This window comes from Chiloscyllium plagiosum, unplaced genomic scaffold (genome assembly GCF_037043375.1).
Source record: "Chiloscyllium plagiosum isolate Xiang-an unplaced genomic scaffold, Cpla_swu_hap1 HiC_scaffold_8, whole genome shotgun sequence".
NCBI classification, from domain to species: Eukaryota; Metazoa; Chordata; class Chondrichthyes; order Orectolobiformes; family Hemiscylliidae; genus Chiloscyllium; species Chiloscyllium plagiosum.
Genome location: NW_028270146.1, coordinates 33,282,804 through 33,300,917, shown reverse-complemented (window position 1 = coordinate 33,300,917; position 18,114 = coordinate 33,282,804). Strand labels below are relative to the sequence as shown.

Here is an 18,114-nt window from a genome sequence, read left to right as displayed (position 1 = left end):
CAAGTCAAATTCTGTGCAAGTGAGAACACAACGCACGACAATATAAAATAGTCGTACATAAGTAAGAGGAAACGCTCGTATTTCAGATCTTTAAAATTAATATTGACACATATCTGTAATGGGATCTTGTCCACAAGTACGAACATTCGTGAGTGAATCGTTCGTAAATCGGGGAGCCCCTGTACCTGTTTGCCTTTTAAACACATTATGCGACACTTTGCAAAGAGTTTTAAATGAAAATTAATCATGAACATTTGTGGTGTGGATTCTATTTGATTAAAAACGCAGCATTCAGAGTGTAACGCCCTACTGAATCCCATTCGTAACTAAATGTAGTTTTGCATGTTAGAATCGGCCCCTTTGCCTGTATGCAGCAATATTCCAGCTCAATGCAACAGGGACTTTGCATGAACGCTTCCAATCTGACGGAATCAGGCCGGGGCAGAGCCGTGTAAAATTGGGGGTGTCGCTCCTGCTGCTGCATTCGGTACCAGTCAATCTCCTGGACCAGACGCGGAGGCAGCAGCCTGCTCGATCACGCGCATGCGCGGCGCCTGTCTCCAGGATCCCCAGCAGCTGGAAGATGCTCTGGTGGCGTATTTGATGTTTTACTGACATACGCCATTGAAACAAACAACAACAACAAAGATAAAATGTCCACCAAAGCGGAGCAGTGTAAGTATGAGAAAGATACACCGGTGGTAGCATACCCTCGGGAAGTTAGTGGGAGACGGTGACGTTATACTGCTGAAGATGCTCTTAAAGATGCTGCTTCCAAAAGAGGTTACGGGCCTGCCCACTGAGGGCTCCAAAATATTGTAAACCTTGCTCTTCCCCGCCTCCAAAATTAATGGTCAAAATTGACGCGGAATTAATTTTTCTGCATGGGCGTATTTTTGACGGCAGTCATAATAAATTAGTCCTGCAAGTCTCGAATGCTCCCTCGCCTGCCCTCGTCAGGTCTGGGAACTGCGTTCAGTTGCCAAGGTCAGCTCATTGCCAATATTGGGATGTAGGGAGGGAATAGCCGTAAGGTGTCTAATTTTAAGTGCCTGAAGCTGAATGGTGACTTGTTACGTCTGAAGATTGTTATAAGAGGAAGGAGAAAAGGGAATGTAGGTTGACTGTTGCAAATAAAGTTGTAGGTTTATAGTGTGTGTGCACACATGGTTATTTACCTATTCCTATTTACACAGGCATGCAGCCAGTCCTCGTTGGAGGACTCTTGTTTCCTAGGACAACCTGCTGTTGCTGGTCTAGGATTTTTTTGCTGTTATTTTTCAAGTTGCATTATGAACATCTCTATAGCATGCATTTTTAGTAGTTTTCAGAATAGCTGATTTTTTTCAAAAATAGCATGCAACAGTTAGTGTCTGGTGCTCTAATCAATTGTGCACATAAAATCTTTTCTGTTTTATAAAAATTAGCAGAGAAACTATCACTGTCAACAAATAATGTGAGCAATCTCTGAAGCAGTGTGTGCAACTTAAGTATTATAATTACAAATGTGCTATGATAATTGACACTGGGAGGGATTTTCCAATGATATTCCCAGTCCTGCCTCAAGAGTTCCTCCAGCATTTTCCATGTTTGAGATAGTTTGCTGACCATTGCACTTGTTTTGCGGTGAAGTAATCTGAGTGATTTTGCAGTCGAAAATATCTGAAACTGCATTGTAGGCTATGTTGTCTTTGCAATAATAATTTGTCTTGAAATATCTGTAGTGATTGTAATGAGGTCAGCCAAATGGACCTCATAGCATGTGAGCACCATGATTGGGGCTGCTAATCTGGTCCAAACAAGGAGCCCTGGCTGGCAGATAAGGAGTGTCAGGCACTACTTTTCTTCTTGGCTTCTCTCCCATGTTTTCTCCTGATAGAGAGAACTAGCCTTTGGTTGGAGGAGCAGCTCTTCACAGATTCAGTGTATTCTACTTATGCAGGCAGAGTGGTTGGTCATCCATGATTGAAGTTTAAAAATTGTAACTTTTTTCAATAAACTGTTAACTTAAATGAGATAAACCAATTTGAAGATTAAAAAACAAGGAGTGTCAGGCATCCTGTTCATTCTGAGAGCTGGCTCTGAGGGTGTTGGACCAGTGGCAAGGACATTCAACGTGTATATAAAAGGTGACTTGATGACAGAATATTGGCCTCTGTGAAATTATTTCAATATGATCTTTGAGGTTTGTTAAGATGCCCTTTCATTTCATTAAAGTTTAAATATTTCTTGGACTGTGGGTCTTGATGTTGGAGTGGACATTTCTTGCCCTGTGCAGATGTGCTTGAGAAAGTAATTGTGGATCTGGAGATCTAGGATTTTGAACTAGTACTTGGAAGTAAGCACTGAGTAATGATGTTATTGTGCACATTCTTCCCTTGTAGTTCTGGGTGGTGGAAGTGATGAAAGAGTTTGGGAGTAGCTTTGGAGACTTCCAGTACATTCTGAAAGTAGAATAAATTGCAGCCATGGTATAGCAGGGAGTGGATGATTAAGTTAGTAGGTGAGATGTTGCTCAAATGGATGTGATCTTCCTGAATACTACTGTACTTCTTGAATGTTTTTTGGAGTGGCACCATCTGGACAAAGCCCACTTCTGAATTGTGCCTTGTAGGATAGAAAATTTTCAGGAGTCAGGAGAATAGCCAAGTAATACTGAACACCCAACCGCTGATGTTCTGTTGTGCTCTTGTGGGTCTGGCATATATTTAGCTTATACAGTTGAGTTTCTAGTCAATGGTGATCCTCCCCAATCTCCCCCCTCCCTTCCTCCCCTTTCCTCAGGATATTGGTGATCAGAGACTTGCAGATGGTAAAATTATTGCAATGAAGGTGAGATTATTTTCTGTCAGTGGAGGGGGTCATTTCCTCACACTTGTCTGGATATTAATTTTTCCCATTTGCCCAAGCCTGCTTGTGGACTCAGATTGTTTCATTATTTGAACAATTAAAAATGGATTTTAACACATGAAAATAATGTGAATATTCCCTTTTCTGACCTTTTGATGGACGGATGGTCATTGAGGTTGCAGTTGAAGATAATTGGATGTTGGACACTAACATGTGGAATTCCTGGAAATATGGCCTGCAGTTGAGATGGTTGCCCTCTACCAATCAATATATCTTATTTTGAGCTGGGTATGATTTCTACCAATTGAGAGTTTTCTTTTCCTTGTTGAATTCAGTTTTTCAATGTTGATCCAATTTGAATGGTACCACATTCAATCAATTGTTGCCTTGATGTTAAAGAGTCATCCTGACCTCATCTCTGGAAAATTCAGCTATGTTGTTCATGTTCATGGTTTATAGTGTCAAGTCCTGTAGCCTTTGCCTTTATATTTTGAGTCATTTATGAGGAAATTATCTTGCACTATACTTGCCAAACCAATGAATGTGATGTGACAGCCAATACTACAGAAGAAAAATATGAACACTTTTACAATCAAAAGCCCCATAAGTTCAAGGTTTTAGGTGTTTTAGGTAGACACACTACACAAAGTATTTGTAGACTGTTATTTCAATACAGAAAATTCACAGCATAACCAAAGTAATTTATTATATATATTTTGATTTCGCTGTATTGCCATTGTTTATATACTCATCTTCCAATTATATTTCCATGGAAAAAACTAAGAGCGGAAGCTGAGGTATGGTTGTATGCCTTTCAGTGTTATGATATGCTGTTGAAGAGAAATGCCACTCATTTGAAGCATGATATATTGAAATAATTATACTTCTGCTGTTACATGATGCAAATGACTATAATTCTCTGTATGTTTTGAATACTGAAGTATTGCTATGTACATATTTTGAATTATTTACTCATACGATAACATCCATAATTTCCTAATTAACAGACAGCAACTCATGTGTGCAGGCACACAAGGACATTCAACTTTGGTGGATAAAAGTGCTGTTTGGTGTGTTACTGAGCCCTGCAGATAAAAAAGTGTTTTGTCTAAAACCTGGTCTTGACTGAGTTAACAGATTCCAACTGTAGTTTCATCATTACTGTGTTGAAGCCAAGTGTCAGTCATACCATTCCTGATTGTTTTCGATTGTGGGAAAAACATGGTTTTGAATATGACAAAGGACATGCTCTTGTCTAGTCTGTCTGTGTGAAGTGTCACTGCTTCAAGTAAGGTACCGGCAGATTGTGTTCTTAGCATTGTAATACAACATATGTCACAAAGGGAAGATCTCAAATCTGGATAGGAAATAAGAATGTTGTTTAACTTTGTAAACCAAAATATTTATTAAAAGAACTGACATTTTCCAAAATTCTCACTTATTCAGTTGCATCTAAGGTCCGTTATTTACAAGAGTACCACAATCGTGTTCTTCATAACATTTATCCTGTACCATCTGGAACTGATATAGCAAATACATTGAAGTACTTTTCACAGACGTTGTTAAGGTAAGCATTTTTTTTTAGTTGTAACTGAAACATATATGAAACAGGAATATTTTGTAAAATGGTTTTGTTATTGAAATTTAGTATTTTCATTCTCTTAGTACAAATAAACAAGGAAATGAACTCTAATTTTATTTGGAAGGCAATTCTGTCCATCAAAAGTTGCATTTAATGTAAAACTCACCCTCCAAACATATCTGAATTTTATGATTTTAGTTAAATTGCCAAACAGTTAGTGAAACATTGGCTCTTCCCATATGTAGTCATTCACTACTTTGAAAAGATCTTTTTTGTCAGATGATGAGATTGTACATGTCAGCAACTGCTGTTGAAATACAAGAGAAAATAGAAGGGATAAAATCATGGCACAGGCATCAATGGCTTTGTTAAAATAGTTGACAAAGGTCTTTTTAATGTACTAATGCTTTTGTATGCCACATTAACTTAATATCACTGTTATTTCAAATTTTGATCTGGCTTAGCCAGTTAAAACAATTGAGGCATCATTATCTGGCTGTAAAGAAAATAAATGAGCATTCATGCTAAAATAGTTATTTCCTCTTCCAGGAGAGTAAACCCAATAAATTCAATATGTGTTTGTGTGAAAGATACACTGAATTAGCGAAAGTGCCCTAAATGCAAGTTATTATATTTTAGTTTTTAAAATTGTTTTTGTAGGGTTGCTAGGCCTGTTACAACCTGGAATCACAAACACTTCTAGGATCTCTGTTAGGAGCACTTTAAATGGATTATGCCATTAAAATGACATGAGACAAAGCTTGGAAAGAAAGACATGCTTAAACATGTAAGGCAGTAAATTATATGATGGGAAATGACAATATTTGAATTGACCTTGGGTGAATGATCATTGTCCCTTTGTTGACCTTCACCAAGTTGTTAGACAGAGACTACTTTCAAGGATAGACAATTGACAGAGAAGTTTCTTTAGGCTGCTGTTACACATCTTCTAGTTAGCAATAACACTGCACTATTTGTAGAAGTTTGGGAGCAGCCATTCTCTTTGTAAATGATATATGGCTTGAGGAGATTGATCAGGAAATTTGTGAAGTGTTGACCATAACTCAAAAATGAGGGTCAAGGTGATGCAGTTCAGAATCAAGATGTTGGATACCTTGTTGCTTTAGTATGGGCAAAAAAAAACTTACATTGCATGTGTCGTTTATTTTATTTGGCATGGGAATAATTGATGTTGAAAGTAGATGCAAAGTGCAAGATGTTGTATTTCCTGGGAACTGTTTGCTCTAAATTTGTGTCACCAGGGATACTGATGATTTCAATCTCTGAGAAAAATAGGAAGTAAGATTACAGCAGATGGAATCACTATAATGATTATAAATAAAATACAAAAGTGATGCTTATTTTTGTTGGGCAAGTTGCAGAAGTATATTGCACTTGTTTGCTGGAAAGTAATTACACAAACAGTATTTTATGTATATTTTTATTCAAAAATATAAGCATTTTATAGTCAATCCCTCACTGAAACCAAAATATGTTAAATTCTGAATAAACACTAAACAGATACTTAACAGAAAGTCATAAAAATTCTAAATACAAAGCTTCAACTTTGCTGAGAGATAAATGTTGCTTCCAATAAACTGTCACATTCTTTATATTGTCATCTGATGGATGATAGTCAAGCTTTCTACAGAGGTTACACTGTTGAATTACATCTGTTCTGGAACAGTTAAGTTGCAAAGTTTAAACACAAAGTTAGAAATAAAAATGATGGTTTAAACTCAGGATTCATCACTTTTGATCACAATATTCCTTTTGTGTGAGAATGTAACATAATATGGTCCCATTAGTGTTACATTTAAAAATTATTTATAATATAACTAATGCATTAGAGTCCTTGAACTGTAATGCTACAATAAGGTGAGAAAATGATTCACAGGAGAATTTGAATTGATAACAATCTTTTAATGAGTATGAAATGACAGACTATAAAATTGAAATTAAGTGTCTATTATTCACAAACTTTTGGTAATTTGGTAGTTAATATCTATCTCAAATAAAGTAAACACATATTGACTCTTATTTAGCATCCTACTCTTGGGATCTAGAAATTCTGGATTTAGCTAAGGTGACATCTACACTGCATTTTATCAACTCTTGCAGTTAAATCATTTGGGTTCAGGAACTGCATTTTAAATGAGTTACCTGCAAATGCATAAATACATAAATAATTTCAAACCACATTTCTGTCAATTAATCAAATATAAAGTTGTTTTTTTTTTGCTAAGCATGTTCAATTAGTTGAGTTTTAGCATTTAAAACAATATTAATACATTGATTAAATCCTGCTTAAGAGCTTCATTATTGACTGAAATGTTAACAAAGAAAATTTTAAAAAATTGCAGGGTGTTATAATTGTAAAGAGCGTTCTGTTATGTCAGGGGTTTCATTTAACAAGTACATTCATTAAATGACTCTACAGTGCTTAGAAATAAAGAGATGATATGTTTACTCTCTGATAGTACAATGCTGATTTTTTTAAAGTATGTGGGCAAAAAGTTGTGCATTTATCCTTTTAAATACTGAATTTCATTTGCAGCTTTCAAATTGTAATAGTAATTATGTAAGCTTTTGACATTTTTAAAATTAATACCTTCTGGTTTACAAGTTTGTGTTTTTTCTATACATAATGCTAGTGAATTATTTAAAATCACAATAAAATTGTAAGACTGTTCATATAATAATTTGCCCATATTAATAGGATAGTCAGATTAATTGATATAGTCCTTATTTGGACCAACAATTTAGATTGAGGGCTAAGTTTGATTAATACATGATTGTAGAAGCAGACATTTAAAGTTTCATGATAGGGAAGTATTCCTTATATAGTCCTGATGCTTCTACTTTTAGACTTGTATGCTGTCTAATTAGAACATCCAACATTGGTCTACTTGTAAACAATTCATAAATAATTACAGGTAGTTCTGAGATAACGCACATTTCAGCAGCATGATTTGGCTATAACGTCGCTGAAGAATTAGGGAATGGTATTTTGGAGAACCAGTTCCTCTGTTTGCAATAGCATGATTCCAGCAGGGATTGGTTTGTGTGTTTCATTCTGTGCATTCGCTGATGTGTGTGCTGAAATCTCAGCTGGTGTTCTTACCATTCTGCGCATGTGCCTCTATCCTCACATGTGATGTCCGTACCAGTCTTTGTGCCATTGTGCCCATGTGCAATATGAACTCTTGTCTTTATGCTGTTCTGCACGTGCACTGATGTCAGCTGCTGAAAGAGCAGCTTTCTGTCAGGTACTATACAGAGACAAAAAAAATTGCAGATGCTGGAATCCAAAGTATACAGGCAGGAGGCTGGAAGAGTACAGCAAGCACGGTAGCATCAGGAGGTGCAGAAGTCGATGTTTTGGGTGTAACCCATCTTCAGGTCCTGAAGAAGGGTTACACCCAAAATGTCGACTTCTGTATCTTCTGGTGCTACCGGGCTTGCTGTGTTCTTCCAGGTACTATACAGAGAGCAGCTTTCTTACATTTTTTAAATGTAATGTGTTAAATTTACTTTTGTTAATATAAATATTATTTTAACTTTCAATCAGGCAGTGCTATACTTTCTGTTAGACTTTAGGGTGATGTTTGAGCGATTGTGGGTGATATATTTTGCTGGTCTGCCCCTAACTCCACTTTTCCCATCAGCCCATATATTTCTGTTAAGCAATTTTCTATGAAGTGAGGTTTTGCTGGAATGCAACTATGGTGTTATAGGAGAACTACTTGTATTGAGAAAGGCAGTATCTTGTACTGGAAGGTTTTGATCCAAGAAGCTGATTCTCAAAAAGTGCAATGAAAATTGTTATGTTTGGCACGTGTGACCTTTCTTGCACCTACTACTAAGAATTTTCTGCAAACATCTGAATCTTCTGCAGTTTCTTGAACTTTAAATGTTCATCACTATGTTCAAATCTCAGAACTTGTTATTTGCCAGCAATGCACAACTTTTTGTCACATTATTACTGTACTTAAATACTGCTGTCAAATTTAGAGAGAACAAAATAGTGTTTGTATTACAGAAAATTAAAAAGAACCTTTTATTTCAGTAATTCTTATGGAACAATCAATAGCATACATAAACTACCATTGCCATTAGTTTCATAAACATATGCTACCAATCATTGATCTTTAGTATATATTCTTTTATAATTCCTACAAATGTAGTTTAGTTACATCCTAGAATTCTATATTTTTTCACTAAATCATATACCTGTTAAAATTCATTACCGTTGATGATACTGTCACAGTATCATAATTTACATACAGACATTATTTTGGTGTGATAAACATGTGCTGTTTAGAGAATTACATATCAAACACACATGTTTATTCTTCTCCTTAAACATGTTTCATAAGTGCCACCCCCTTGTGAATGAATTATTTTGAAAGATTATTGTGTAGTCACCTAACCAATATTTAGTGAACATAAAATATACCTACAATGTCTAAATAATGTTTTTGTAATTCTTGTGCAATGAACTTTATTAATTAGTGATTTTCTGATGTATTAACCCGATGGTTGAAATTATTTGAAAAATAGGTGAATCGCCATGAATCTGTTCTTCCTATTTCTTCAATTTTATTTCCTCCCTGGTTGTCCAAAGGTTAGGCTGAGTAGATAGGTAAATTTATCCCAGTTGTTCTGTAATGTTTTCCACAGGTTGGAAGAGCACACAGCAACTCACCTGTGACTCAATCTTCCTTCCTTACTCTCACCCCACCACATGTCAAGTGTGTGTTTGGTATTCTTAAATGTGTTCCAATAGTGAGATTAGGGAGTCAACATGTGTTCAATTTTGTCAATTCTATTACACAGTAGACTGAATTATCCATGTATATTCAACTATGTTTCATAGTGAATGTTTTGAGTTTGCTTTCTAGAGATATGTGCTACCATGTATTAATTGTTGTGAAACATTGGAGGTACATAACTGTAGAGCAGGAAATGGATCTTGCTAGTGCCCTTTAGTGACCTCAGTTGCTCTAAAACTGTGTCCAAAGCACATTCTTGTGGGGACCAAAATACTGGACAGCACATTTTGATAGGATGTAAACAAACATTGCAAATGTCTGCAGCAGGTATGCAGAGTCGGCAGATAATGGCATCAATTGGCATGTAATTCTGACTTAAGTCCAATAGTGTTATTTTTCAGCTCAATCCTCCATCGTCTCCTAATCTTGCACAATTGAGGGCATTATCAGCAGCAGGAATAGTACTCCTTCCCTATCCTGGGCTATTTAAAAGGAGAATCAGCTAAATAGAGGTTAATTGCTAGCTTATTTTTTCCAGCTGTTGCTACAGCGTTCGAGATCTTTGATGCTTTCTATAGTATCTTGAAATTGCAGAAGACTACACGCGGAGTTGCATGGCAGGTACTGAAGAACCTTTACTGACTTGAAGGCTCCACATAGTCAAGTTGCTCTCAGACATGATTGCATTGGTGGGCTTTCCCCTTAGAGAATGAAGAAAGGCTGCATGAGGCAGAAGAACTGGAAGAGGAAGGAGAGGGAAAGGGCTCTTAGCAGATAGCTATGTCTACCTCCTGGTATTCAGCAAGGTGAAATACAGTGAGTACTGAGTGAGGTACTACACTTTATAAGAACACTCCTCTGGAAATATGTCACCTGTGGTAGCTACCAATGCAACTCCGCTGCAGGATGAGGAGTGCATTGCTGGAATCGTTATCATTGCAAGGAAAAGTTAAGCCTCTGGTTCCTACCAAGTTGAAACTTGAGATATTTACAACATCTTACAGTTTGCTGACCATTGTCATGTAGGAAAGATTACTATTCCCTGTTCAAAGATAACTAACTGCAATTCATTCTTGTTAGAGAAAAGCAGAGCGCAAGCAGATTGTTGCACCAGTGTAGCAAGCTTTCTTATAGTGCATGATAGTATTGACCGCTTACAGGTTGCTTTGGGGGCACCATGAAAGAGGTTCTGATCCCTCAACATTTAGTTGAAGAATACAGTACTCAGCAGAGTGGTGTCAAGTATCAAGGCTGTATCAAAGCTGCCAAGATTATCATCATGTGGATATAGCCCTGTTCACCAGCTGAGGACCGGGATCATGAGGAACAGGAAGAAGAAGGGAGAATTCAATCCTGATGGCTCTGTTCTGCCTAAACTCTCCATGAAAAGCACAACTGAGTACAATGCCAGTAACCACAACCATAATTGCCGATTCACCAGCAGACCCACACCTTTCCTTCCAACTCCGACAGATCATTATAGTTATTAGCTTGATCACACTGCAAAAACATAGACCATCACAAGTAAACATTCAAAATCAAATTTAGAAATAAAATCATGCCATATTGCATATCAAAGATATGTAATAACTTTTAGACATATTTTACTGCGCTTGAGTGCCTTGCCCTCCACTTGAGTCCTGTCAAAGTGCTACCCAGGTGACTGTACCACAACTGCTAACTTTCAGTAAAAGCACACTGCAGATAACCTGGAGGAAGCCTTCAAGCAGTGCACCAGTATGGATGACAGCAGCCTGGATGTGTTGGCTGACAAGTAACAGCAAGGACACTTTTAGATTGACAAAGGTGAGGAGACAGATGTTTTCATCCTGGTAGAGGACATCTGATTCACACGGTATACCCCTTCCCTCTTGCGGTACCTCAGAAATCTGTTGTACCGTATATGTTGTTGGGCCGGCTGCCAGACTGCTGTGCAACTCTACAAGCATCCTTTCATCCACAGCTATGAGGGCATCATCTGATTTTGCATGATAACATTTGAAATTTAACCTGCAGCACTCAGACATGGGATGTGCTGCAATGGGAGCTGCGAAATTGATCACAGAAAATGCATTGTGACTGGATCCACAAGAATGACTCCCTCAAGGGCTGTGAAACTTCAGACTTCATCACAGCCTTCATCCAAACATGGACGAAAGAGCTGAATTCAGGGGGTGAGGTGAGAGTGTTTACCTTAAACATCAAAATTACATCTCACCAAGTATGGCCTCAAGGACCCGAAGCAAAATTGAAGTTCACGTGATTCACGAGGAAATTCCGCACTGCTCGTAAGGCCTTCAAGTACAGGATCAGAATTAGGCCATTTGGCCCATCAAATCCTTTCATGGCTGTAACCAAACCCAGCAAAAGGGAAGATGGTTGTTGTTGTGAGAGGCCCATACTTAACTGCATGTATTGATTAGGGTACTTTTTAACCAATCTCTACAGACATGCTATTACCACCTCGAAAAGCAGGTGGAATGGAACACAGCCTCCTGGCTCAGAGGTAGAGAACACTACCACTCCACCACAAAAGCCCCAGAGTTAATTGGGGTAGTGGCCTAAACCCAACCATCTTCAACTGATACATCAAATACAGTAATAAGGTTGGAGGTGAGGATGTTTAATTGCACACTGTTCAATGCCATTCATAACTCTGTAGATACTGAAATGCCAATTAAAAGATATGTCCAAAAATATAAAATCCGATTATCTGTCCTTGACATTCAAAAAAATTAACATTGCTTAAATCATCCATCATTTGCCTTTAGGCTGCCCAGCTCACCACCCCCTTTTCAAGGGCAACTGGGAATGGGCAATAATGCTGGCCAGTGATTCCCACATCCTACAAATGAATAATAAAAAAAGAATTCCTGGGATTTACTCTTATTGTTGCTGAAAAGGCAAGTTAGAACTTTTGCACTGAGTAAACTTCCCCCTGTGTCTCCAAAGCATGAACATCATCTACAAGGTACATGTCATGAGTGTAATGCAATAACTTCCACTTGTTTGGATGAGTGTCATTCTAACAACCCAAAAAGCTCAATACCAGCCAAAGGAATCTGCTTTATCAGGTCCGCATTCATTCAATCCCTCCACCACTGATACTCAGAGACACTGCATACCACTTCAACTTTTAATGATCTCTATATCTAAAATGATGTTTAGAAGGGAAAGGTATTTGACACATTGCAACACCACAACCTGCAAATCCCCATCCAAGCCATACACTTGACTTGGGCCTATTTTGCTGATCCTTCACAATCATTGAGTCAGATCATTGGAGCTCCCTTCCTAATAGTACAATTGGAGTTCCTACACTGGATGGATTTTGGTGGTTAGTTTGTCACCACTAATTCAAACAGTTAGTGATGGGCAATAAGGGCTGACCATAATAGCCTTGCTCACATCCTATAAAAGACTGAAATCTGCAAATGGAGTTACTCCACCAATTCCATGTTGGAAACTATGTACTGCCTGCCCTGTACAAAGCCTTTGTCATGTTATTGTTAGATATCTCCATTGTCATCAACAGTGACTGTAGGCTTTCTGGCAAGCTACCCAGTGCACCATCAATTTCTGTGTTTGCCTGTAGGCTGCCCCCTCAAAATACTTACCCCGTGTCCTCTGTAGTGGAACTCAAGTGTGACTTTCGCTTCTGGCAAGCTAACACTTGTGCTGTCATTATCTTTTACCCGAGCTGCAACCAACTCATGCCTAGTGTCTCACTGTATGCCATTTCCACCTCAGATCTATCCTCTAAGATTCTAGTAGCCCCTTTATCTGAGTTATTGGCTGCAAGTTTGAAATCATATTCTGGTGCTAAGCCTTCCTTGTCTCTCCCTTCTTGCTGTTCCTTCACTTTCTGGTCATGTTAGATTTCTTTGGCATTGAAAAGAAAAATGAATTCCTATGATAAGATTGTGCCATGGATGTGTGAAAAGTAAGAGGAATACACAGCCTCTATAACTTGTGAACTAGAAGTGAGTATGGCGTGAGAGGATACAGAGTTAAAAACCACACAACACCAGGTTATAGGTCCAACAGGTTTATTTGGAAGCACTAGCTTTCGGAGAACTGCTCCTTCATCAGGTGGTTGTGGAGTATAAGATCGTAAGACACAGAATTTATAGCAAAAGTTTACAGTGTGATGTAATTGAAATTATTTATTGAAAAAGACCTGAATTGTTTGTTAAGTCTCTCATCTTTTAGAATGACCATGTTGGATTCAGTTCTTTCATATGTAAATTTCAGAACTTTTTTAAAGGCTACATTTTCAAGTGAACTTTAACAATTATTGTCATGTCGGCCCAGATAATGCATTTAAGGTGTGAGACTGTCTGTGTCACAATGGTCAGACTGATTCTAATCTAAAAACCAGATTTACGGAATCTTACATGGAATCATGCAGTTTTTGAGCAAATAAAATTTAATTCTGCAAGTACAAATTCACCCCACATGTATGTGTGGGTGTGGCGGTTGAATGGTGGTGGCAGGGATTATGAGTGTCTGTGACAGAGTGTGTGTATGTGTATGAGTGAGTGTAAATGGGTATGGGTCTATGAGAGGGTGCGTGTGGGAATGTATGTGTGAGCATTTGAGAGAGGGGCTGCGTGAGTGTAGTATGGGTCTGTAGGAGAATGTGTGTGTGTGTGTCACCTGCAGTGTGACGTAAACCCGAGGTCCCAGTTGAGGCCATCCCCATGGGTACCGAACTTGGCTATTAGCCTCTGCTTGGCCACTTTTTGTTGTGGCCTGTCTCGAAGCCCGCCTTGGAGGATGGTCACCCAAAGGTCCGAGGTTGAATGTCCAGGACCACTGAAGTGTTCTCTGACTGGGAGGGAACACTCCTGTCTGTTGATTGTTGTGAGGTGTCCATTCATCCGTTGCCGTAGCTTCTGCTCAGTCTTGCAAATGTACATTGCCTCAGGACATCCTTACCTGCAGCATATGAGATAGACAATGTTGGTTGAGTCGCATGAGTACCTGCCACATACATGGTGGGAGGTGTCCCCATGCATAATGGTGTCGACACTCTGACACGTTTTGACACGATACCACCATTATGCGTGGGGACACCTCCCACCATATACGTGGCAGGTACTCATGGGACTCAACCAACATTGTCTACTTCATACACTGCAGGCAAGGGCCTTCAAGTGACTATCCTCCAAGGTGGACTTCAGGATAGGCAACAATGTACAGTGGCCAAACAGAGGCCGATCGCCAAATTTGGTCCCCACGGGGATGGCCGCAACCAGGACCTTGGGTTTATGTCACACTACAGGTGACCCCATTGCACTATACATGCACTCAGACAGACACACACACACAGATGCACAGACCCTCCGACACACACTCCAACAGACCCACACACACTCCTACAAACCCATAACTCACACAAACTCTCTCATACGGTCACACATACACTCCACACTCACACACATACACCCTCTCACAAATGTATGCACCTTTACACTCTCACACACTGTCTTACAGACATATATAACCGCCGCCATCACACACACACATACACACATCTAAGTTTGTGGGGTGAATTTGTACTTGCATTTTATTTTATTCCAAACCTGCATGAATCCATGTAAGATTCTGTAAATCAGTTTTTTAGATTAGAATCAGCATGACATTGTGACACAGACGGTCTCACAAAGGGCAGCTCACACCTTAAATGCGTTTTCTGGGCCAACATGACACCAATTCTTAAAGTTCACTTGAGAATGTAACTTTTAAAAAAGTTCTGCAGTTTACATATGAAAGAACTGAAACCAACATGTTCGTTCTAAAAGGTGGGAGAATTAACAAACAATCCAGGTCTTTTTCAACAAGGTGCCACGGTGGCTCAGTAGTTAGCACTGCTGCCTCACAGCACCAGGGACCCGGGTTCGATTCCCACGTTGGCTGACTGTCTGTGTGGAGTTTGCACGTTCTCCCCGTGTTTGCGTGGGTTTCCTCCGGTTTCCTCCCACAATCCGAAGATGTGCAGGTCAGGTGAATTGGCTATACTTAATTGCCCATAGTGTTAGATGTATTAGTCAGGGGTAAATATAGGGTAGGGGAATGGGCCTGGGTGGGTTGCTCTTCAGAGGGTCGGTGTGGACTTGTTGGGCCGAAGGGCCTGCTTCCATACTGTAAGGAATCTAATCTCATATGATAGTGAAGAAGGTGTTTGGTATGCTTTCCTTTATTGGTCACAGTATTGAGTACAGGAGTTGGGAGGTCATGTTGAGGCTGTACAGGACATTGGTTCAGCCACTTTGGAATATTGCGTGCAATTCTGGTCTCCTTCCTATCCGAAGGATGTTATGAAACTTGAAAGGGTTCAGAAAAGATTTACAAGGATGTTGCCAGGGTTGGAGAATTTGAGCTGTAGGGGGAGGTTGAATAGGCTGGACTATTTTCCCTGGAGCATCAGAGGGTGAGGGGTGACCTTATAGAGGTTTATAAAATCATGAGAGGGACATGGAGAGAGTAAACTGAGAAGATCTTTTCCTGGGTTGGGGAAGTCCAGAAATGGAGGGCATAGGTTTAGCGTGAGAGGGGAAAGATGTAAAAGAGACCTAAGGGGCACCTTTTTCACGCATGGAATGAGCTGCCAGAGGAAGTGGTGGAGGCTGGTACAATTGCAGCATTTAAGAGGAATTTGGATGGATATATGAATAGGAAGGGTTTGGAGGGATATCTGGCTTCGCACTGGCAGGTGGGATTAGATTGGGGTGGGATATCTGGTCGACATGGACAAGTGGTACTGAGGGGTCTGTTTCCATTTACATCTCTATGACTATGAGTCTATGACTGGTGCACAAGTTGTGAAGACTGTCAGATGCTGGTTAAAACCCAAACTCACAGCAACCAGTGAGGGGAAATAAGCCAACTTCCTACAGGTTTTAGGTTTTTTTTAGTGTATAGAGAGAGAGAGAGAAAGAGAAAGAGAGAGAGAGATACTACCTTCTCGGCTTTTGGCACATCATTCACACCCACAAGCTGTTCAGCAACCTAGGAGCCAATCACCAGTAGGTGTTGGCAGGCAGAAGGTCTTTGTCTTTGACAACTTGTCACTGCTCCACAGACCAATAAGGCATTTGTTGCTGGCTGAATCTCAAATTGTACACACCACCAGGTGCCAATCAGTATGTAGTAACATTCCCAATATTGCTGGAACAAATAGCAGTGTAAACATTTACACTCAGTATCAGTAATCTGCTTTAAAAATGTACACCAGTTCCTTCCGCAATCTTTTGTTTTTTTTATTAGATTTGATTCCCTACAGTGTGGAAACAGGCCCTAGGCCCAACAAGTCCACACCAACCCTCCGAAGAGCAACCCACCCAGACCCATTCCCCTACATTCACCCCTGACTAATGCATCTAACACTACAGGCAATTTAGCATGGCTAATTCACCTAACCTGCACATCTTTGGACTGTGGGAGGAAACCAGAGCACCCGGAGGAAACCCACGCAGACACGGGGAGAATGTGCAAACTCCACACAGACAGTTGCCCGAGGCGGGAATTGAAATCCGCGTCCCTGGCACTGTGAGGCAGCAGTGTTAACCACTGAGCCACCGTGCTGCCCCTATTAAAACAGTTATTTTCCTAATTTAGCATACAATAAACAAAACCAGAAATTTTTTTAAAAAAGTAGTTCTTATTAAACTTATTGCTCCACCTTCAGAACATGACTGCTGGCATTTGACTTCTATGGCTATGTACTCCCATTGACCTTTGGGTGTGTGTTTAAAGGGGCTATTTGTCCTCTGTGGAGATGGTGCATTTCTTCTCCACCAAGACCTTCAGTGGAATGTTGAAGAACATGAAACCCACTCCTTCTCCTGTGGCACTGTTCTTCCCTGATTTCAGATTCAGTTCCTGCATGAATGCCAGCATCTGCTACAGTCAAATGCATCTCCCCTTTAAGAGATGCAGACTACCTTTAAGCAACTTTAAATGATACCAGCAAGTTGCAACTTTGAACTCTGTTGATGTGTGCAAACAATGGAGAGAGTTGTCAGCATTAGCTACATATGGCAATCGGTCAAATAAGTAAGCAGTACAGAGTTGAGATGCTGTTTAAATTGCTTTGAAAGAGTGTGGGTTAGTCTTGCATTGTGAAGTCTGTGCCTGTTTTTGGGAAATTTTACAATTTAAATCTCACAGTAACTGCTTTTCAGCATTTCTTCAGAAGAGTTATTTGACTAGAGTGTGTGCTGAATAAGACCAACAGTGTGGATTTAATCCCTATACTGGCTGTGGGAGTTCATGCAGGTCTCCTCACTTTATCCCATCCTTGATATCTAGTTACCCTCAAGCTATATGTTACAATTCTCTCTTCAATGGAGAGAAATGCTACAGTTCTTTGTTGCCTACGGCTCCTTACAAAATCCAGCTGCCTACGTCTTAACATGCTGCCAGTCCTGTTCCTCTATAACATTTGTGCATGCTGATTTGGATTGGCTTTGATTTCAGCCATGTTCTGGGCTGCATTTTTCTATTTTTAGCCAAGTGTTTAATCGGGTGAGATTCATAGCAGGTGGTCTACCCTAGCCCATGGTGACTTTTGTTTTGCAGTCTCTGTTGTTCAACTCATTAATTACACAATGGGCCTGTCTCCTGACTCATGGAATCATACAGTAAGGAAAGCAGTAAAGCTCACTGGTGCTGGGACTTTGCAACTATCATACCGCTGGTGCCATATTTAATTCCCAGCTCCACAGCACGTCAGGCTCTGCAAGCCAGGAGCAGCCCTTCCTTTTGTGGTCCTGCATTGTAATCCTGAAGGATTGGCTCAGAAAGAGCAAGATAGCTGCTGGGTTCACCCACATGGACTGCAGGAACTGTTGGAAGGCCTAGCAGAAGGTCTTCCTGCTGACTGGCAAAGGAGACCCACAC

At 39.7% G+C, this 18,114-nt stretch overlaps 1 protein-coding gene across 5 annotated transcripts in view; it reads left to right on the top strand.

Moving 5' to 3' along the window:
* The first annotated feature begins 223 nt into the window (after positions 1-223).
* The window catches only part of unc79 (unc-79 homolog, NALCN channel complex subunit), a 219,713-nt gene continuing 201,822 nt past the window's right edge, over positions 224-18,114 (top strand). For 2 of the 5 annotated variants that reach the window (XM_087989676.1, XM_087989677.1), the window contains exons 1-2: positions 224-675; positions 4,297-4,417. In XM_087989676.1, coding sequence (XP_087845802.1) covers positions 654-675; positions 4,297-4,417 — 143 coding nt within the window. In that variant the 5' untranslated portion in view covers positions 224-653. The remainder of the gene's footprint in view (positions 676-4,296; positions 4,418-18,114) is intronic. The other 3 variants (XM_087989674.1, XM_043697180.2, XM_087989675.1) reach the window with 3 other exon arrangements.